We start from the raw sequence: 23,759 nt of genomic DNA on the forward strand, positions 1-23,759 counted from the left end.
GTCTAGAAGTATCTGGCAGTTTATACCCCAAGGTGCAGCCTGATTTGAAGGAGTGTGGAAGCCCCGCTCCCTGGGCACAAGGAGAACAAACTGAGCTGCAGTGTACACTCCAGAGCTCCCCAGGGATCAGGCTGGGGCTGGAACTTCATTCAAAACCACACGCTTGTTTGGCTTCTTTCCCTTCCCCATCCTGCTGTCCCCACCGTCGCACAGGTCTCCTCGGGAATCACAACCCTAATGAATCTCGGTGCCGGGGACAGCCCCTGTGGGATCTGAGTCATCAAGGAAGATTTCCTTCAGGAAGTGAAAGCTGGATGGACCTAGATGGTGTGTAGGAGAAGAACAGGCAGAGAAAGAGCGTGTGCGGAAGGTGGCGGCGGGAGGAACCCTCTTGCCAGCATTTAAGGAACAGCAGAAACTGGCAGAAGCCACTGTGGCCTGGGTCCAGAGGCCTCTGGGGGTGGATGATGGGGGCTGAGGCCTGGGGGATCAGTGGGACCTCAGTTGACAGGGCCTGGAAGTGCGGATTGCAGAATCGGATCTTTACGTAAGAGGAATTGGGGAAGCCCCAGAGGCAGGATGAGACATGATCGGGTTTGGGTTTTGAAAAGACGAATAAGGCAAGTGTGCAAAGAACAGACGGGAAGGAAGCAAGAGAGGACTGAGATCAGCTGGGAGCTCCTGCAGAGGCTAGAGATATTAGTGGTCCAGGCAAGAAATTGTCAGTATTATTCCCAGCCACGGAAGATTTGCCTGTTGTAGGTCTTTCATTGTGAAATGCAAACTTATTCTTGGGAATTAAAGATTCAAACACTGAATGTGGTAGGCAGGGGCTGAAACGGTTCGTAACCTCTACCTGACTAACAAGTGCCAGCCTCCCTTTCATGTCATGGAAGATGCGAGAGAGAACAGGCTCCCAGGCCATTCTACCCCGCTTCCAATCACATAACCAGAGTGTGGTTGAGTGTGTGATTGGAAAGGGGGTAGAAATAGAAGTAACTGGACTTGAGAAATATTTAAGCAGCAAAAAAATGGCAAGTTATTTTGCAGTTCCAAGAATACACTTTCAGTAAAACCGCTATTAAAGTCTAGATTTATCTAAGGGTAAATTTTGTGATATAGGGCTTATAGGCCACATAAGAAAATTTTTTACCAGTAAAATAAAGTTTGAATTTGTTTTTATTTTGCTGTAACAAAGGCAATAAAGAGAGGAAGTCTCTCAAATATTTAAAAACTTTTATTTTTACTGTCAGAGAATTTGAAGGTATACAGATGAAATCTGACAAGACATGTGAATTTATAATTCTAAAAATAATTTCACAGCAGAGAGAAAGCGTATACCTAGATATGTACACATTTATTACAATATAAAGACATAAATGTATATTTCTGAAACATTCTAAAAACATAATGTAGGAAGAAATATTTATCAAATATACAGAATTATATACAGTATGCATTTAGGAAAAGCAGTAGTAAAAATATGCACAAATAAACCATCTGTAAACACAATTTTTAAGTCTTACAGGTATTACATGCATTTCTATGCATTTTACATTTATGAAATCATATTTTTCCTAGGAGTTCAAATCACAAAACAAATGTTATATAGCGGATCTCTAACTTTTGCATGCTTTATAATTGTCCTATTTAATAGAAAAATTATGGCATGGGAAATCATTTTATAATATTAAAGTCACACTGAATATTTTAAAGCTGTGACTAAACTTTGAAACACTGCCCTCCACCACAGATCCTAAATCAAGTACTGCAAATATTAAAAAAAATGACTGAGGCAAATTACCATTAGAACACACACACATACACAGACACACACACAGACACACACACACGCACGTCTGTGCTTCATATGCACATACACAATTTAAAAATTGTTGCTTCATCCTTACCCTAATGCCATAAAGGAATCACATTAAAAAAATAAAGAATTTTAAGGTCCTCTAACAAAATGATGCCCCAGTGAATCACTAGTCTTATAAGATGTCTGACTTCATTAAAGTCCTTTTAAAAATAGAGGTGTTCTCTAGTTTCCCAATAATGTTTCTATTTCAATTCAGGAAGAACGCAATTTCATGGGAGGCCTGATCACTTTAACAATCATTTAGCTTGGCTTACATTATTAAGCAGGCATTTCCCTAAGTAGTACATTAAAGCAGAGCTACAGTAAATGGATTGTCAGTATTACTCCCAGCCCCAGAAAATTTAGCTGTTGTAGGTCTTTCATTGTGATATGTAAACTTATTCTTGGGAATTAAAGATTCAGACAGTGAATGTGGTAGCCAGGGGCTGAAATGGTTCGTAACCTCTACCTGACTGACAAGTGCCAGCCTCCCTTTCATGTCATGGAAGATGCGAGAGAGAACAGGCTCCCAGGCCATTCTAAGCACCTGAAGACAGCGCTGACGCAGGTGAAGTGTAAACCAGCAGTGAACCCTGTAGAATGCCTTGAATCCCAGCACTCAGTCCGCTTCCCTGAGTTGGATATGACGTTAACAAATACCACGGTCTAGAAAGACAGTATAGCTTCTGGAACAATTTTGCAGAAGAAAAAATATCAACACCTGGGCCTAAATATTCTTTATAAGCTATTGTACGATGTGGGCTTTTGAAGTTTGCGTTCCGGTAATGCAGAAGCCGTAAGCACCATTTTTGCAGAAAAGTCGAAATGGCTGTTTTGGTCTTGGTTAAAAAAAAAATCTGAAAAAAAAAAGGTACACCGTAATTATATATCAAAAAAATGTATTTAAACAAGACAAATTATTAGCCAAAAAAAAAAAAAAAATGCTAAAACTTAAATTGCCATGGGCTTTTACCAAAGGTGCGGCTTACTGTGATAAACATGCACGCTGTCTTGGCTGAAGACTGGGGTCTCACCACTAAGCTAGAACACTTTCCTTACCCTACTTGATTCAGTTCTGTTGGCTGGGATGCTCAGAATTGGACAAATTTCATAACAGCATCAGACACTTGGTAGAGGAATAATAATGTATTCATTTGGGCCTTGTTCAGAAATTTTATCTGTAATTGCATGTTTCTCTAAATAATCTACCAATTAGCAAATGCTCCTGAACTTGCCACTCGCAAACAGTATTTTCTCTCCAGGCAAATCCCAGGAGGTGCTGCTAACAGAACAAAATGATAGAATCTGGGTTTAAATGCTGACATGTCACTCTCTAAAGCCATATGTTACAAATGTCTTCGTTCCACCACCGGGGGTGGTGGCTCACGCTTGTAATCCCAGCACTTTGGGAGGCCAAGGCGGGTGGATCACGAGGTCAGGATTCGAGACCAGTCTGGCCAACATAATGAAACCCCATCTCTACTAAAAATACAAAAAGTTAGCCGGGCATGGTGGTGGGCGCCTGTAATCCCAGCTACTCGGGAGGCTGAGGCAGAATGGTGTGAACCTGGGAGGCGGAGGTTGCAGTGAGCCAAGATTGCACCACTGCACTCCAGCCTGGGGGACAGTGTGAGACTCCATCTCAAAAAAAAAAAAAAAAAAAAAAAAAAAAAAAAAAAAAGAGCTTTCTTAGGCTAACTTTTGGTCACTTCAATAGTTTTGAATTCATTTTAATGCCTATTAGGAGAACATAACTAGACTTACTAACTTTTAATTTCATTAAGGAAATTATTACTCAGCACAAGGCCAACATATAGTATTAAGCTTATGTTAATTTAAAGGAAATAACTCAGTAAGTATTGAAATAAATAGCAGTTGGTTGGTATATGGATATGGCAAAAGTTGTGGAGGGAACATGAGAACTCCTCTACTGTCCGAAAAAGCATTGAATGGCATACTGCAGAAAAAATATTCTATTGTGTTCAATACAGGCTGATAAATACATACACTTATCGTACAAGTCATTTCATAACACAAACCTAGACCCTAGGGCTAAATAAAGTCTACCGCTCGTGTTTTGTAAAATTTATCAGAACACAGCCTTTGTAGGCAGAATAACGGTCCTCCTAAAATGTGACTGCTCTAATCCCTGGAACATGTGAATATCCTACTTTATATGAAAAAAAAGGGCTTTCCAGATGAAATTAAATTTATGAACTTTGAGGTGGGAGACATGATCCTGGATAATATCTTGTCAGACAGAAGCCATATAAGAAGAAAGAGAGATTCAAAGCATGAGAGGGACTCAACCGACCATTGCTACTGGCTTCAGATGGGGAAGGTTTCATGAACCAAGGAATATGGGAAATTTCTCAAAGTTGAGTATAGCCTTCAGCTGACAGCAGCAAAAAAAAAAAAATAAAGACGTCAGTCCTGTAACCATGAAGAATTAAATTCTGCCAACAACCCAAACTAGCAAGAGAATAGATCCTCCTCTAGAACCTCCAGAAAGAGCCCCGACGACACGATACTTTTAGCCTGGAAGAGCCTCATCAGACTTCTGATCTATAGAACTGTAAGATAATAGATCTGTGTCGTTTAACTCACTAAATTTTAGTAATTTGCGGTGGGAGCAATAGAAAGCTAGAACATCAGCCCACTCATTAGTTTACAAATTGTCTGTGGCTGCTTTCATGCTCCAAGGTAGTATTAAGAGGATGTGACAAAGACTGTTTGGTCCACAAAACCTAAAGTATTTGCCAACTGGCCCTTCACAGAAAAAGTTTGCCAAGCCTTACTATTCACATGCAAAAACCATGAACAGCTGCTAGCATTTACTGAACACGGAATTGATGCCAGGCTCAGGAATAAGTATTTGGTATTCACATTAAATTTTTGTGATACACACTCTTTGGGTCATCATTTTACAAATTAAAAAAAAAAAAAAGGAAGCAGAGAGTTTAGGGAACTGCTCAAGGTCACCCAGCAAATTAGAGGTGAGCTGGGATTCAAACCCCAGCCTGGCTGACTTCCCAGCATAGCTCATCCCTCGTCATTCTCCCTACCTTGCAGAGGATAAGGAATCGCCTAGATGCTCACCTGAGGCATCTTATCGCTGGAAAAACACGACGGGGAGCTCCCGGCTGGGCACCAGGGTGCCTGAGTGTAGCATCTCAACAGGCTCGTTGTCTGTGGCCTGGATGTCATATTTGCGGACAATCTGCAATGCGCATGCACACAAAAACAGAATTACCCCTCTCTTCTTCTGCCTTGTGAAATAGCACAGAACATAATTGCAGAAACCAGTAAAGGTTTTACCCAACAAAGAGCCAAATGCAGTTGAAGCTCGGCTAATCGGCGACCAATGCACATTCTTTTTCCAATGCCAAATGGAAGATGCGCAAAGGGATTAATTTTTTCCTTCTCCTGAAGCCAACGTTCAGGTCTAAACTGACTTGAATCTTCAAAATTGTCTTCATCGGATCCCAGCACCTGGGTATTTAGCATCAGCACTGTCTAAAAACACACAGAAACACATAGTATTTAAAATAACCAGAAGACACCTTTGAATGACAACATTTACAAAAGTTGTCACCTTACAAATCAAAAGCCAAATCCACAAATGTATAATAATGATGATTGCCAATATGCACGGAGGCTTAAAATGTGCCAGGTAATAAACAGGTAAAGGGCTTTAAAATTGTGCACAATACTCACAGCAATCCCGTGCGGCAGATTCTGTTATTAAACCCCTTTTACAGTTGAAGTTGAGGCTCACAGAGATTATGTAACTCACTCAAGACAACACAGATAAAGGTGAGACTGAATCCAGGTCTCTGTCTCCATAGCCATTAGTTCTAATTCTATACTATGCAACATTCACTACCATCTCTGTATTTCCAAAATGAATATTTTCCAGTGCAAAGTCTAGGGAGATCTGACGAATATTTGCAAAGTGTATCTTCCAAGGTTTTGTAAGGTGTAGAATATACAAATTCGACTTACTCCTTTGGGTAAAGCATATTCACCCAGAACTGTTGCCTTGTCAAGAGTCCGAGTTGTAAATGGCACACTCGGCGTAAGCCTGAAAACGTAAAATCAAAGATGTCAAGGTGAGCACGAGCACCGTCTAAGTTCTCTCTGAAGTGTCAGTGGGAATGCAGATTGGATTAAATAAGTGCAGCCCAAGTGCATACTCAGAAAGGCAGCATAATCACAGATCTTCCTAAAGAAGTTGTCTTTCTCTTCTCAATAATTGTATTTCTTGTTCCTCTTATCTTCTTGAGTTAGTTAAAACCCCAGTGCAAGGGTGTTTAGTAAACTGTTAACATTGGTTTTCTCTGTACTTCACTCCAGACTTCAATTTGTATGTTTCTATGCTAGCTCTTGAAGCGCGATGTTTGTTCTATGTTTCTCCTATGTACTCTTGACAAAGTTGACAGTATCCTTCTCATCCTAAAATGTTGAGTTTTATTTTCCCAAAAGGATGTAAAAAGAATTTCCAAAAAATGTTTTATACCGGAGGCTCAAAAACAAAGCTGTCTGTACGTCCTATTACATAACAATATAGCTCTTTTGTGAGCTTCCATCTCATAGCCTTCAATCATGCCCCTATCTTAATTAGTGCTTACCGTGTTCATTAGAGTAGCAAGATTATCGAATTAAAGGGGAGGGCACTGACTTTCCAAGATTTAATAGAATTTGCCCAAATGATTTAGGAAATGAGTGCCAGAAAAGAAATATGGCTCCAAAGATTTTTTTGCGGTGTGATAATTGTTTCTAATTAGCTAGGGGAAGCTGTCCATGAGTAGGGGACCCCTTGCTTTGTAATTAAGAGAACAGTGTTCTAACACATTTATATTGGCTCAGAGATAGGCTCTTACCTCATAGATTCTTTCAGACAGGCTTTTAAATATGGCATATTCCTCAAATCTTCTGCCCGTGGCACCTGATTCTCAGGTAATACACTTTGAATTTCCTTAAACAGCTTTTGTTGCACTTTTGGATTACGGGATAAATTGTAGAGAATCCACATGAGACTGTTTGCTGTCTGCAAGCCAAATGGACGTAAACTTGAGTTTTTGTAAATAACTGCATTAAATCACTATTAGCTGAAAAAAGGTATAAGATGCCTACCACCTTATTCTGCAAATATATTAGTGAAGCTTCTTCATGCATCCTTATAGCTATGCCTTTAGAAAATCCAATATATAAAAAAGCAGATTTATTTCATAAAACATATCAATTAAGGATATATTTTAAATTAATTACTGAGGAAACCAAAGTATAATCCTTTAATCAGCTGCTTTAGAACATTTAAATACAGTTTTGTTTTGTTTTGTTTTTGCGATGGAGTCTCACTCTTGCCCAGGCTGGAGTGCAGTGGCACCAGGTCAGCTCACTGCAACCTCCGCCTCTCGGGTTCAAGCGATTCTCCTGCCTCAGCCTCCTGAGTAGCCGGGAGTACAGGCGTCCACCACCATGCCTGGCTAATTTTTGTATTTTTAGTAGAGACAGAGTTTCACCATGTTGGCCAGGCTGGTCTTGGACTCCTGGCCTCAGGTGATCCACCCGCCTTGGCCTCCCAAAGTGCTGGGATTACAGGTGTTAGCCACTGCACCTGACCTAAAATATGGTTTGACACAATAATTGTTCGAACGCAAATGAGTACATGTAAAACTGGTGAAATGAGAATATTAGCGGGTTAAATCAATGCCAATTTTGGGATTGTGACAACGTTTTCTTGTTAGACAGGATGTTCCTATTAGGGGAAACGACGGATGCAAGGGATCCCTCTCTATTTTTTCTTAGAACTGAATGTGAATCTACAATGATCTCAAAATAAACATTTAATTAAAAGTTGCTTGATACAAAAAACATTGATATAAAAATGGAATAAACAGAGAGGGATGATGATCCTCAGGGTGTTGCTAATGAGAGGCTTTAAGAAAATGTTATAGTGGAAATGGACAAGAAACGGCATTTCTGAAATTTAAAAGTTCCTTTGGCCACACCCTAAAAAGTTACCACAAAAATAAACAGGCACTATCTACACTCGGGGTTTCAACCACATGTAAAGAGCCCTCATACGAGGGTGCCAACACCAAAATAAGAAATTCAAGCATTGAGTTGAGTACTCCAGCTACAGTTTCTGACAAAGGCCTACGCCCTTTTAAGTGGCATCTTTTATTTTGTCTGCACAGGCAATGACTGGAGAAAAAATATTGATGGAAACAGCCAGTGTAGCTTTAAGCTACATAATATTCACCACTAGTATTCATATGTAGTTATTTTTAGGCCGTACTTCGCTAACTTAAGCCAAATATTCCCTGAAAATGATCATTGTGTCCACCTCCACAGACATGAAGGCGCTGTTGCTAAGTGCCATGTGCCACTCACACAAATGAGCAAAGTGCACGACCATTCAGAGACGATGGTTATTTATTATTTTTGGAAGAAGATGCCTCCAAGGCAGGCTTCTTCATGTCAGAGGACTGGCAGCCTCGGCTGCAAATAAACTATAGACGCCATGATTATAAGAGTCTAATTTACAAAACAGGAAGAGGGTGTAGCCATCAAATTAGATACACTTTCAAATGGCTCTGATTTTCCAAATGTGACTTTCAGAATAGCCAGGACCAAAAAAGAAATGGATTTAACCATATCAGTGAGTCCCTCACCGCAAGTACCAAATAGTTTCCAAAAGGCAGATAACTGTAGCTTTTACCAAAGCCATGTAAGACAGTCTGAGCCTGTAGGGAAAACTGCAGGGGCTAAGCTGCAGCAGCTGATTTGAGGGGAAGTGGCCTGGAAAACCTCGGGGGCACAAACTGTCCTGGACTGACCTCCGTGGAACAGACCGAGCTCACTGACTGGCCTGCTGCACCCACTCTCTTGGCTAAGTTCATCATTCTCCATCCACCAGCCAGAGCCCACTTTCAAAAACATAAATGATCAGGTGATTCCCTTGTTTAAAATGCTGCAAGAGCTTCCCATCACAGGTGCAATCAAATCTAATGCCTTACCCAGGCTGGGCTCACAAGGCTCTGACTAACAAGGCTCATCCAATTCTCCAGTCTCAGCTCTCACCACATTTGCTAGTTCTCCAGCTCCATCCCTCTTTCTGCCCCAGGGCCTTTGCATGGGCCGTTTCCTCTACCTGCAGTGCTCTTCCACCAGGTCTTTCTGTGGCTGGCTCTTCTCATCAGTCCAGAGTCAGTTCCAGTACTGCTTTCTCAGACAGGGCTCCCCTTTAATCATCTCCACCCCTCTATATTACACCATCCTGATGGCGTCCTCTGCAATCCATACCACTATCTAAAGTGACCACATCTGTTTGTTTACATGGCTACTGTCCGTCTTCCCCACTTGCATACGCGTTCCATGAGAGTGGGAACCCTTGTCTCTGGTTCATGGTGGTCTCTCAAGAACCTGGAACAGTCCCAGGCATACAGTAGGCGCTCAATAGTTCCTGAATTCATTTATTCAACAAGTATCTATCAGCCACTACTAGATGCCAAGTACTGTTCTATGTCCTGGAATCACAGCAGTGGACAACCCTAAGCCATTGCTCTCAGAGAGGTCACATTCCAGTTGAAAATATAAAAGAATAATGGGTGACACTTTACTTTCACCGCTGTAAGGAGCCTCCCAGGGTAAGTAGTTCAATAGGAAAGTGAGCGAGGATGGATTCCCACTTTCAACAGCCTTCTGGAGCATGAGGAGAAATGAGAACCTCACTATCTCCTGATATAGAAAACCTACCTTTACTTCAGGCAAGAAACAGCACAGAAGGGGAAACACATGGAAAATAAACAACTGCTTTACATTTTGCTTAGGAACTTTAAGATGCATGGAGTAAATGTTGCACTTAGGAGGAGGTTAGTGTGCATCACTCCCATCACAGCTCAAACCAGTATCCAGGTCAATTCAACCTACCTGAATGCCTATGGCAGGGTTGGTCTGCACTTAGTATCTACTATCCCCTAGGGAGTATCGGCCACATCAGAGACAGAATTTTGGTCTTTACAATGAGCTGTTTCGTTTCAGTTAAAATCCACTTGTCCCAGACTCTTTGGGACTTTGTTTACAATTCTAAGCGATAAAAATATTATTGGCTTGAAAGAGAGTATGCCATTTTTTTTTTTTTTTTTTTTTTTTTACAGTAAGTAACAGCCACAGTTAGGCACTTTGGGGTAACATGTACAACCGAACAAAATACATCCAATTTTGAAAAATCTGGATTCTGTATCTTGCCAGGGCAGGGAACTTTACTGCTCCTGAATTCCTGCAGCAGCGTGCATGGACATCACGGCACTCATCACATCCCACTCTGGGTTTTTGTCACTGGGGCACATGAAGTCTCCTCCTACCCAGTGTTTAAGCACAAAAGGCCATGCACGGATGCACAGTGGCATCTAGTATGAGACTTTTCATTTTTGTGAAGTTGGTGCTCAGTGAATCCCGGTGACATGAATGAGATGAATTACTATTTAAAATCTGTCATCTAAAAATTGTACAGACTGTTCATTTAGCAAACTCAAATCCAGCCCACCCTTACCGTTTCCACTGCAGCCAGCTGGAGCTCGGTGACAGCAGCATACAATTCTTTCTTTGAAAGCCGATTCTGGTGATAAATGTCACAAAGGAAATCTGCACTAGGCTGCTGAGAATACTTCTCTAACCGGTTGTCAACACAAGATTTGACTATTAGAGCAGAGAAGAAAGAGAGGAAGTCAGTTGAAAATGAGGATGAGGAAAATCACAAAAGAAGATCTCAGTCCAAAATCCTTCTTGCAATATCTAAATAGTCTTTTCAGGAACACTGACAATTTGTTACACACACTAATTATTGCCTTCTTGTTAAGTCTGCAAGGATTTTTCAATACCCACATGAGTGAGGCTTCTCAAACTTCAATGTGGATAGGAATCACCTAGGCATCTTCTCAAAATGCAGAATCTGAATCAGGGCTTGGGTAGGCCAGGAACTCTGCATTTCCAATAAGCTTCTAGGTGATGCTGATGCCACTGGGCTGCAGGTCATAGTTTTGAGTAGTAAGAGTTTAGATCTTGGGAGAAATAAGCGTAAAAGAAGGTAGGATTTGGGCTCACTTTCAGAATCCAACTTGGACCCAGATATTACTAAGCACACATACCCCACATACATATGCACAAATACACTGCTCGTCCATGTTGACAATAATGGTAAAAATTTCTAATATTTACAACATAAAATCTAGGCGTGCACCTTCATCACTATTAAACAACCACCAGGCTTATTATAATAATGGAAATGGTAATAATAATGGTGATCACATATGGCACAGCAGTTAGAGTTCGAGTCCAGGAAGCCCTCTGTCTGGCTTCAAACCTTGGCTTTGCCATCACCTGGCATGCAATCTTGGGAACGTTTGCTAACTTCTTTTTTTTTTTGAGATGGAGTCTCACTCTGTCGCCCAGGCTGGAGTGCAGTGGCGCGATCTCGGCTCACGGCAAGCTCCGCCTCCCAGGTTCATGCCATCCTACTGCCTCAGCTTCCAGAGTAGCTGGGACTACAGGTGCCCGCCACTACTCTCAGGTATTTTTTTTTTTTTTTTGTATTTTTAGTAGAGACGGGGTTTCACTGTGTTAGCCAGGATGGTCTCAATCTCCTGACTTTATGATCCGCCCGCCTTGGCCTCCCAAAGTGCTGGGATTACAGGTATGAGCCACGGCGCCCAGCCACGTTTGTTAACTTTTATGTGTCTCAGGTACCCCTCTCAGGGCTAACAAAAGGACCTACCTTATAGTGTGTTGTGAGGGTTAAATAAATGTATAAGTGAACAATGCCTAGCATCAAATATCCCCCTTTGTCATGTAGCAGAAACAGCTCTAGTCCACTGAGATACTGTGATATGCCAGGTTTTTATGTTGACTATAATCTGTATTAGACCCAGAAACAGTTACATTGAGGTAGGTACTCTTATTATTATGATTATTTATTATTATTATTGTTCGTCCATTTTAGAGACAAGGCAACTGAAGATGAAAAGGTGATTGCACATTTGGCCAAGCCACCACAACCAGTGACAGAGCTCAACTTGAACTCAGGGTTCCCTGACTCCATAGAGTTTACTTTATTTTTTTTTTTTGAGATGGAGTCTCACTCTGTCTCCCAAGCTGGAGTGCGGTGGCGCAGTCTTGGCTCCCTGCAACCTCCGCCTCCCGGGTTCAAGCAATTTTCCTGCCTCAGCCTCCTGAGTAGCTGGGATTACAGGTGCCCGCCACCATGCCCAGCTAATTTTTGTATTGGTAGTAGAGACTGGGTTTCACCATGTTGGCCGGGCTGCTCTCAAACTCCTGGCCTCAAGTGATCTGCTTGCCTGGGCCACCCAAAGAGCTGGGATTATGCGGGGGAGCCACTGTGCCCCGCCAGATTTTACTTTTAACCACTCTTAATTCCCAAAGAAGACTACAGAAAGCTTGTTACTTAGAATTTGTGTATGCCGGGGCAATCCCAAAACACCTGTGTTTGCAAAACCTAAACGTGGTGATGAGGCCCTGGAGATCACTCCACACCTTCTCTCTGAAGCTCCAGACCCAGGGATGCCGGGCTGGGTCTGGCTGGATGTGAAGGGCGGCCCTTTACCTGATTTGAAAATGGTGTCCCAGGCCAGAGTGTGGTCCTGCCAGACCTTGGTGTTGAGGCTCTTGTGCAGCTCGACTGGAGTGACCATCATTCTCCCAAACGTGCTCATCATCTGAGAGAAATGCAAGCACCTTTTTATTCTGAATTCTCCTTCTCTCAAAGACAACGTTCGTTCTGGAAGAGGAACATTCTAAACCACAGCACCCTGCACTTTTTAAAAGGCTGGAATTACAAGGACGCCCCCGGCTCTCTCTGCACTGGTCCTGGGAGCAATGCCCACCCCCCACCTCCACCTCCTTTCAATATTGAAGATAATGTGGGGGATGACTTTCCACTGGACGTGTTTGATAAAAAATTGCAATCTGATGACTGAATTGTAAACAAAAAAAGAGGAAAAACTATAACTTTCATATTCACTTCAATTTCTAATAATTTCCAAGCTTCAGTGATTTCCAAACCAATTTCAGTGTTTATCCTATCTACACACCACCCAAACTATTCAAAACGGTACAATCTGAAACATTTTGGGTTCCTTTTAAAAAGTATTTTAAATCAACTGATCTTTAATTAAAATAGCTCTTTTAACCTTGCTTAATCAAAGAAATAATGGATTTAATGCACTTCTTTATGTTACGGGCATATATGCAGGGGTCCCCAACCCCCAGGCCATGAACCAATACTGGTCAGTGGCCTGTTAGAAACTGGGCCGCACCGCAGGAGGTGATCAGTGGGCCAGCAACATTACCACCTGGGCTCTGCCTCCTGTCAGATCAATGGCTGCGTCAGATTCTTACGGGAGTGCGAAGCCTACTGTGAATTGCCTATGCGAGGGATCTGGGTTCCACACTCCTTAGGAGAATCTAGTGACTGATGGTCTGTCACTGTCTCCCATCACTCCCAGATGGGACCTTCTCGTTGCAGGAAAACAAGCTCAGGGCTCCCACTGATTCCACATTATGGTGAGTATGTAATAATAATAGAAATAAAGTGCAGAGTAAAATGCAGTGCACTTAAATTATCCTCCCTCCCCCGCCCCACCACCCTGCCCTGTCCATGGAAAAACCGTCTTCCACGAAACTGGTCCCTGGTGCCAAAAAGGTTGCAGACAGCTGCATATATGCACATCAATATACTAAAATATATAAGGCACATTAAAATGAACACTTAACTACGGAAATAAAATACGTGTGTATGCCAGTTTTTGGGAAACACTGTGAAGTTCTGTAAAAATCGATCTGTAAAACATCAATCAAGAAAACGGCTCTCTTAAAGAGACGGCTTACTGTTTTGACGGCCATGATGAAGTTCATAGCTTCATCCCCTGCATTCTTCTGGAGAAGCCCAAATCTCTTCTCATATAACACGAGGCAGATACCTGTCATTTAAAATAATCATCACTTTACACAATCACAGCAATGCTGGAGTCTATGTTTAGCTGGCTGTTAAAGACTCAATTCCATGCCTCTTAAAAATGTGGGATTTTCTGAGAAAAGGCAACAGTGCAAGAATATCGAGGAAAAGCAAAGAGTCAGAGAACGGGGACACAATCACTCTCCTTTTCTAGAAATTATCTCCAGGTCCAATGACTCATCACCTTAGAACGTGCTGATCAGAGATCCACTGTCCTGAGTCATGTAAGTCACACAAGAGATCCACTGGCCCCAGCAAAGGTGCCGCAGGGTCAGGTCTACGCTATGCCTCTAACTCAGCTGTGTTTTTAGAGTCACTTATTGGATTCTACTGCCTATCAATGAATTGGAAGCCATTCACCAGAGGAGGAGAAGGGAAGGGAATAATTATGTTCTAAACACCCATTACATGCCAGGTACTGGACTAGCACTTTACATAGGGTTTTATTTTTTCTTCCATTTCATCATCTTATTTAGAAGGAACCTTTTTAAAAATAAAATTCTCAATTCTTCATTTCAAAACATTTTACCTACAGAAAAGCTGAAGGAATGGTAAAATGAATACCTGTATCCTCTGAACTCATTAACATCTTGCTGCCATTTCTTTCTCTTTGTGTGTATGTATGCATACAAGTGTATATGTGGCTGTGTGTGCTGAACCATTTGAAAATAATTTTGAGCTCTCAGGACACTTCACCATTAAATATTTAGCAGTAATGTCCTAAGAATAAAGCATTCCCCTACATAACCACAATGTCATTAACATCCCTAAGAACATTAGCAACCATTCCATAAAAAGTCGACTGTGTCCCGTTTTAAAATGTTCCCCATTGTCCTAAAAATTATCTCTTGTAACCTTTTTTTTTTTTTTTTTTTTTTTTTTTTTTAAAAAAAAAAAGGACACAGGGCCAAGCATAGTGGTTCACATCTGTAATCCCAACACTTTAGGAGGCTGGGGCAGGCAGATTGCTTGAGCCCAGGAGTTCGAGAACAGCCTGGGCAACATGGCAAAATCCTGTCTCTACAAAAAAATAAAAATAAAAATATTAGCCAGGCATGGCTACATGTGCCTGTAGTTCCAGTTACTCTGGAGGCTGAGGTGGGAGGATCTCTTGGGCCCAGGAGGCCGAGGTTGCAGTGAGCCAAGATTGTACCAGTGGCCACTGCACCCTAGCCTTGGTGACACAGTCTAGAAAAAAAAATTATACAGGATTACTGCAGCCACCTTTTTAGTGGTGGATAATTGGCTCTTGACTTATAAAGTGGGAAACTAGGATTAAAAAGGTAAACAACTGGCCTAAAATCATAAACCTGAGGAGTGAGAGTCAATTAGCTTAGTCAGCACCCACATACAACTTTTCCAACTACATCTGTGTTTTCCAAACTCTACTCATTTCTTCCCAGCCTTTCAAGGTTTCGCCACATTTGTGTTCCACAGTGGTTGGTAGGTACACCACTGGGAATATGTGAGACAGCTCTGGGTGGTACATGAACTTTAAAAATAATTAGTTACCCTGAGGGGCACGATGGCTCATGTCTGTAATCCCCGTACTCTCAGAGGTCAAGGCGGGAGCATCATCTGAGCTCAGGAGTGAGACTAACTGGTGGCAAAACCCCATCTCTACTAAAAAACACAAAAGTTAGCCAGGCATGGTGTCTCACGCCTGTAATCCCAGCACTTTGGAAGGCCGAGGTAGGTGGATCACAGGTCAGGTGTTCGAGACCAGCCTGGGCAACATGGTGAAACCCCATCTCTACTAAAAAATACAACAATCAGCCAAGCATGGTGGTGTGCACCTGTAGTCCCAGCTACTCAGGAGTCTGAGGCAGGAGAATTGCTTGAACCCAGGAGGTGGAGGTTGCAGTGAGCCAAGATCACACCACTGCACTTCAGCCTGGGGGCAGAGTGAGAGTCTGTTTCAAATAAGTAATAAAAAAGTTATGTATTTTTATATTTATCTATTTATGGCCATATTTCTGACCTTGAATTTATGGAAGTGTTATAGGTTTTCCTTCTCTCTCTTCCAACAGCAGCCACAGTGATCCTCCCAGCAAATCTGCCCATATCGCACTGCTGCTGAATACAATCCACAGCTCCCAGTTACTTACAGGCTCATATTCAAACTCCTGCCCATACAGCTCTCCATGAGCTGGTTGCCAACCCTCTCCCAGCCTCTGTTACAGGATACGCTTGTCATTCTGCACTTTTTCTGTAGGGACATCTTCCTTTCTCCCTTTTCAGCTGGTGAACTCCTACTCAACCATCAGGTCTTAGCTGAGGGGCACCATCTCCCTGAAGCGACCCCTGGCCATGTCCGGCTTAGGTGGCCCTCTCAGATTCTCCCACAGTCCTGAAGGTCCTCAGCCAGGCACTCTCCCACCTGATCACAGCTGCCTGCTCTCCTGCCTGCACCCCCATGGGCAGTGAGCTCTGCCCTTTATTTCCAGAGTAATCTTTGAAGAAAGTGGTCATGTCCTCCCTCCCTTACTTGCACCACCTGAGTCAGACGAGGAGTAAAGTCTTGCCAGGACCTATGAGCTGTGCCCTGTTGGACGCCTGTCTTCTTTCTGACCTCATCTTTCACAGGATCCCCTTCCTCCCGGCTTGTTCATTGTGATCCACTCACACCAGCACCTTGCAGTTCCTCAAACACGGTGCTCATGTTTCCCCCTCCCGGCATTTGTACTTCCTGTCTCTGCTGCCTGGAACAGTCCTCCACGGGTACCCTCGTGATTTGCTCCTTCCCTTCCTTTAGGACTTACCTCAAATGTCTCCTTACTAAAAAGGACTTGCCCCTCTTTCATTCTTTCATGTTATTTCCTTCTTTCTTTTCTTCTTTCTTTTCTTTTTTCTTTCCTTTCTCTTTTTCTTTCTCTGTTTCCTTCCTTCCTCCCTTCCTCCCTTCCTCCCTTCCTCCCTTCCTCCCTTCCTCCCTCCCTCCCTCCCTCCCTCCCTTCTTTCTCTGTCTGTCTCTCTCTCTCTATCTCTCTCTTTCTCTGGAGACGGGGTCTCACACCATCACCCAGACCGTAATGCAGTGGTGCAATCATGGCTCACTTAAGCTTCAACCTCCCGGGGTCAAGCAATCCTCCCACCTCAGCCTCCTGAGTAGCTGGGACTGCAGGCATGTGCCGCCAATCCCGACTAATTTTTGTATTTTTTGTAGAGACAAGCTTTTGCTGTGTTGCCCAAGCTGGTCTCAGAATCCTGGGCTGGCCTCAAGCGATCTGCCCACCTCAGCCTCCCAGAGTCCTGGGATTACAGGCATGAGCCACCGTGCCGACCTTTCATGCTCTTTCTTAACTCCCTTTCTGTTTTCTTTTACTCCCTGGAAGAGTGTATTTGAAAATGTGTTTACTTGTTGACTATCACCTTGTCTAGCATAGAAGCTCCCCAAGGGCAGGAAGGTTATGTGTTGCGTTCATTGTCATATCCCTAGTACCTAGCACAGTGCCAGACACACAGCAAGTGTTCAACACATGTTCGTTGTATGACTCCATAAACAATCCATAGTTCAAGGCATAACTTAAGCACCTAAAAGAAGCATTAAAAGGGCTGCTCTGGCCTTTCCCTAGGCAGCAATAATGCATGTTTACAAAAGAGTTGTCAAAAGAGCCATGTTTTATCTGCAAAATCATCTGCAAAATCAATGAGCAAGACTATGACGACAACTTACTTTCAAACGACCATTTGTTCAGTTCGCTGTACAAGTCTTCAATGTGGCCTCTTTCATCACAGAGCTCATCTATTCTGCCCATAAAATCAGCCAAGACCTTCAAAGAAAACAACCGCAAAAGACACATTTTAAAGCCGTTGAAGGAAAACAAAAGTTTAAAGCTCACTGAGCTAACTTCGGGTCTTGCTACATCGAATATTCACTGGCCATAATGTTATTCATCCTGAAGTCACACTAATTATATATTCTCCCTGGGAATCCACCTCATCCCCTAGCGACCTCGTCCTGGGTTATTTCTTGAAGCCACCCTGAAGCTTAAGTTTCAGCTTTTGATCTAAAAATAATTCTGGCAATTTATGAAAAGGAAAACATTTTTTTTTGTTTTTCTAATCAGAATGGGGAAGTAAACCACAAAGGAATCTGCCAAGCGTCCCTGTTGGCCCAGCATCTCAAGGACTGTGATGCGGCAGCTATCCTGAGGTGTGCCTTTCCACATCTGGGCAAGCGAACTTCTCTTTATTGGTTGGTGGTTGTGTTAAGAATGTTGAACTTGGAACCAGAAGATCCACCGATTCTGGATGCAGCTCCTTCCCTAAGTAGTCTATGACCTTGGGACAGTCACATAAGGCCTTTGGATGCCAGTTTCATAAACCAGAGTTTTCAATAACGAATGTCTCACATTTAATGAGATCCACATGGTACCAAACACTGTACAAAGTGTATTGGCTGATCCTCCCACAACCCCATGAGGTAGTAGGTACTGTCATTACTCATTTCCCATGTAACAGATGAGAAAGCTGAGGCTTAAAGAGGCCAAGTCACTCACTTATGCGCACAGAGCTGATAAGTTGCCATCCTGGAGCCTGCCATGCGCTGGTGTGACCATAGAGTCCACATGTGTGGACTTAGGTTGCATGTTTAATTTGCCCCTGTAGTGCCTTTTAAAGTTCTTTGAATTTGTTACCATTAAAAAATCAAGAGGTTTCGTATGAACATGGGGATTTACCACTACTAGTTTAACAATGTACATAATAAGTACGAGACTTGGAGACACGAGGTCTGCGTTCCGACATGGCAATCATTTGCTGGAACTGGGGCTGCTGTCCCTCCTAGGAGGGGCGCGCACTATCACGTTTCCTGAAATTTTTATTGGGTCTGCCTTATTATTTTATATTAGTCCCGTAGTCCCTGGAAGGTTCTGAGTTTGCAATCCTTCACCTATGTGATCCCATCTGGGGACACATCCAGTTCAAAATAAACATCCAAAGTGAACAGAAGTAGAAAGAGATTACTGTATGCTTAAAACCCCCTTTGACTCTTGCTGGCAAAGGGGCGATGTCCAGATACTTTAGTATGATACAAAAATATTGTTAAGACCTGTCCAGTATCATTTCAGAGAAAGCCTCACATCAGCTACACTAAATGACTGAGTCTCTGAACACACCATGTCATTTCATGCCTCCCTGTTTTCAGAAGGCTATTGTCTCTTAATGCCTTTCCCCACCTTCTCTGCCTCAGACTCCTGCAAAACCTAGCTCAAATATCACTACTTAAGAACTTTACAAGGGTATCTCATTTAACTCTCACAGCAAACCCGGGCAGCAGGAACTGTTACTCCCGTTTTGTAGATGGGAAAACTGAGGCTTAGGGAAGGTAAGTGGTATAGCCAGGTCTCATAGTCAGGGAGTGGAAGGGCTGGGGCTCAAATCCAAGGCTGTAGAATACCAAAGTCCATGCTCCCCATTGCTCCCTCATTGTGATATGACTTTAAAAGAGGGTGAAGGAGGGAGAAATAAGGGTTTGGTGGGGAGGAGGTTGTAGGAAGGAATGGAGAGAAAGAGAAGACCCCCCTTTGAATCACCCAAATTGCATGCTTTTTTTCCTTTGTATTTTGTAGCTGTGACTTGAAGCTCCACCAATATCCCTATGTCCCCAAGAGCCCCAGGAAAGCTGGCCCCAGCCTACAAACCTCATTGATTTTGTTGTCCAGCTTCATCACTTCCACTGGTTTCATTAGTTTCTTTTGAAAGGCACTCCGGACCCGTTGCCAGTCTTCCCCTTCCCTGTGAGAGAAGCAGGAATACATTTAGAGCACATTGAAAAGAAAAGAAGGGAGATGCAGAAATACCCCCAGCTGCAACTTCAGGAACCATAAAATCAAATAAACACTGAGAATCATGCCGAGAAATATCCAGAGAATAGTATCATTAGAATATCTGGGATAAAATAGTGATCGTATTTTGACAATAGTTTGACAATAGGAAGCAAAAGCACCTAGTCAAAGACTGCACCAGAAAGTTGAAGTCCAGATAATTTGGGTTCAGGGGTTTTGAGGTGTCCTTGCAGGGAGTGGGGCTGGAAGGCCCGGGGCCAATTCCTAGCCATAAAAGGGGGCATGTGAACACCCCATCACCAGCAACTCAGACCTGTTTGAGGAAAGAATCTTGTCTTCTTTCGACTAATTGGTGTGGGCTTCGTATTTACAAAATATCTCATGTTTAGAATTTTACTATTGCCTCCAAATGATAACATACAGCCAGAGATTCACTGGAGTAATAAGCCTTTTGTGAACGTGTACTTGTATGCACCTGCCCCACAGCAGACCACACAGCCTGTGATGCACCGTGCATTAACAGGGTTTTCAATTCCTCGTTATATCCTGGAAAATATAACTATTAGGCATTACAATTTGGGGGTAAAGGTGCTAACTTGTTAAATGCTAACAACTAAAGGCAGAAGAATCACATCCCATTGTAGCACTTACCGACCTAAAACACAACTTTGATATCCCTCCTTATTCCACCTTTACAAGTAGAAATAAGGCATGCCCCGCAATCCTCTGCAGAAAAGGCCACTGTCAAAAGCAAAAGAGGTTAACTCCTGGCTCTTGAGCTTACAAGGTGTTTCAGGGAATTTTAAAGGACAATTTTGTTTGTATAAGATGTTTGCCTGGTACGCTGACTTCAGAACCTCATCCTGCCCAAGAGTCTGAGCACCACAGTTTGTACAACCCTGTTTTGGCCTTTCTTTGATGGGAGGGTGTGGCCCTGCTCTGTTGCCAGAGAGAACGCAGGTGCCCGGTGCACAGCACAGCTTTTCCGTGGACCGACTCTAATCTATACAAGAGCTCAGGGTTGCAATGGCACCGGAGAGGGGCTTTGGTATCCGCCCTACATAAGAAGCATCCAACCCCAGGGAACTCTAACTCCACCTCTTCACAATTTCCAGGCGCCGTCAGGCTCATCAGGCCTGGCCGCATGCCCAGGTCCCTCGGATTGGACTCACAGGATCAGCAGCCCGTAGCCTTCTTTGCGGTAATCGCGATAGGCCTTCCACGGTTTGATCTCCAGCCGCTGCGGGTACGCGCTCTCGGTGCGGTACAGCGCTTCCAGCAGGCATGGCGAGCCCAGGTGCACCGACTCAAAGGAACCCAACTTCATGCGGAAAATCTTGCCGTACTTCTTGTGGTACTCCACCTGCAGCGGGCCGGGCACAGCGCGGTGTCAGCGCGCATCCTCCGCCGTGGCCGAAGCGCTTTCCCTCCTCCTGCCTCCTTCCTCCTCGGGAAACCGGGTCCCTCACTGCCCAGACGCCGAAGCGCACCGTGCGCCGCGCACGTCGGGGAGGGTTTGGAGCGCCGCTGGGAGGGCGGAACAGGGAGGAGAAAGGGAGTCAGGGGCGCGAAAAGGTATTTACCAGGGTGTCGTGCTGTTTCTTGAGCCCCCCTTTCCAGAGAATCTGCAGCAGGCTACCCAGCAGTGGCCAGCTGGTGGGGCCCGGCAGGGCAGCCGCGTTCTGAGTCTCGCCACCAGCTGTCAGCGGGCAGACTGGCACCTCTCGCGGCTGAGGGGACGTGTACGCCGTAGATGTCACCGGTCTTGGGGGCTGCCTCGGACTGCGCAGCTGCTGCAGGAAGGCGGCAAGCGAGCGGCTCTTGCTGATGGGGGAGCTCATGGCAGCGGGGGACACCGGAGCGCGGGAAGGCACAGGGACGGGGTGGGGTGAGGTTGGTAGGAAGCGCTGGTGGGATTCGGAGCTTAAAGATTCTGGGAAAGGGAGGCAAAGAGGGCCAGCTGGTGTGATGGAGCGGGGTGAGGCGGGACAGGCAGCAGAAAGGACCTCGGCAAGGATGCTCGACGCTGCACCACGCGACAGCCTCAGAGCACTGGTTCCTCCTTGCGCTAGCCACAGGCGCTGGAAGAGGGCAGCCGGGGTCTGGGGACCTCTTGAAAAGGGAACGCTGGGAGTCCTCCTGTTGGTCTGCAAGGCTGACCTCTAGGGTCTGGCTGGAGCCACGGGGAGGAGGTGTCAAGGAGAGTAGATGAGATGCTGCTGGTGCCGCGTTTCCTCCTGTCCCTCTCCATGTTCCTATGTCCGGGGACCATGCATTTATGGAGACCGGGCATGCCCTGGGTGGCCAATGAGCACGCAGAGGAGGGCGGAGTGGCCCCCGGCTGGCCAGGCTCCGAGGGACGCAGGACCCAGAGGATGGGGGTGGAAGGAGGATGGAGTCAGCGAGGTGAGCGAGGGCATCCGGGCCTCAGGTGACCGGGGCTCTGTTCGCCAGGCGCGGGAGGTGGGGTGGGGGCGGCAGACTCCACCCCGGAGATAACCCCCGGGAAGGCACGCGAAGCCCGGAGTTCACCGGGTGTGCGCCGAACGCGCCTCCCTGCCCTCCCCTGGCTGGCAGGAGCCGGCAGCGGCGGCCGTGGTTGCCGCCCTGCGCTTGCACAATCGCGATGCCGGGCGGGTGAGGTCCATGAGTGCGGACCCAGAAAAGCTGCTGGCGTCTGCCAGGGGCCCGGGGAGCCAGATTCCCCCAGCCTGGACTGAAGTGTTTTTTTTTTTTTTTTTTTTTTTCCTTTATTTTGGAGGAAGTTTGGCTTTCTGCGCCTCCCAGGGTGGGGAGGATTTGAGTCTTACTGAAATGCAACAAAAGAAGAGACTTTCTTAACTTGAGCAAGAAGGGGAGTTTGTAGAATTTCCTTCCTGCTGCTTCATGTTTGGTTGTTTTGCAGATTAAATGAATTAATGCACGTAAAGCGGCAACAACGAAGCCTTGTCCATAGTCAACAGTCAATAAAAATTAGTTGCTGTTGTTATTTCTTTAGGAAGTTAGGAAATGAAGCTTGAGAGCTTGGCTTGCACCCATGTTGCTTGAATTCAGGCTGGGCCACCTCCCGTATGTCCACCGCCCGTCTCTGTTCTCGTACACCGACTACCTTGTGCAAAGGAGGGGCACACAGAGCTCGAAACCACCGTCCCCAATACTGCCCCCCTCCCCCAAGGTGCGTCCTAGGCATCTCCAGTGACAAACATACACAATTTCTGGAGTCATCGCGGCCAGCAAGAGTAGAACTCGCTTTGCTAATTCAGGAAGAGAAGCTGGAGACTTTTGTTGATTGTTTTAAAGTGGCTGGAATCCTTTCAACCTGATCCAATACAAAACTACCACCAGTCAGGGAGGAGCGGAGGGACATTCTGTTTCCTCGCCCTGCTTTTCAGTCACGTGTCTCGGTCATTTTTGCCCCCAGTGTTGGCAAATCCTTACCTGGTAAATTCTTTTGTAAGCCTCTAGTTTGTTTCTTAAAAATCTTTTGCGGATGGGCGCCTTGGCTCACACCTGTAATCCCAGCACTTTGGGAGGCCAAGGCGGGCGGATCACGAGGTCAGGAGATCGAGACCATCCTGGCTAACACGGTGAAACCCCATGTTAAATTTTTGTAAAAATACAAAAAATTAGCCGGGCGTGGTGGCAGGTGCCTGTGGTCCCAGCTATTCGGGAGGCTGAGGCTGGAGAATGGCGTGAACCCGGTAGGCGGAGCTTGCAGTGAGCCGGGATCTCACCACTGCATTCCAGCCTGGGAGCCAGAGCGAGACTCCGTCTCAAAAAAAAAAAAAAAAAAAAAAAAAAAAAAAAAAAAATTCTTTTGCAGTCCAACTTGAGCTTGAACACCATGATTTCTGATTTGTCTGGAGGGGTTAATGACTGTTTATGTTAATAAAAATAATAGCTATTGATATAAACTTTGTGAATCTTATACATATTTACATATACATTACATGGTATATATGATACAGCATACACTATAGATTATGTTATATGCAATATACACTAAATATATGTAATATGGTATAGATTGCATATAGTATGTAGATTCCATGTGTTATATAATATTCTCATG

General features: G+C 44.4%; 1 protein-coding gene across 1 annotated transcript; it reads right to left on the reverse strand.

Annotated features, from left to right (window-relative positions):
• Positions 1-1,221: 1,221 nt before the first annotated feature.
• On the reverse strand, positions 1,222-21,938 carry CYP24A1 (cytochrome P450 family 24 subfamily A member 1). Its single transcript, XM_005569384.5, has 12 exons — positions 21,271-21,938; positions 20,860-21,050; positions 19,544-19,637; positions 17,575-17,671; positions 13,772-13,863; positions 12,489-12,600; positions 10,422-10,567; positions 6,745-6,911; positions 5,867-5,945; positions 5,180-5,377; positions 4,961-5,081; positions 1,222-2,718 (listed from the first exon to the last, which is right to left on the reverse strand). Exons 1-11 carry the CDS (start codon positions 21,526-21,528, stop codon positions 4,971-4,973), a joined length of 1,545 nt encoding a protein of 514 aa, XP_005569441.3. The 5' UTR covers positions 21,529-21,938; the 3' UTR covers positions 1,222-2,718; positions 4,961-4,970.
• Positions 21,939-23,759: the final 1,821 nt, after the last annotated feature.

This window comes from Macaca fascicularis, chromosome 10, assembly GCF_037993035.2.
Source record: "Macaca fascicularis isolate 582-1 chromosome 10, T2T-MFA8v1.1".
Taxonomy (NCBI): Eukaryota; Metazoa; Chordata; class Mammalia; order Primates; family Cercopithecidae; genus Macaca; species Macaca fascicularis.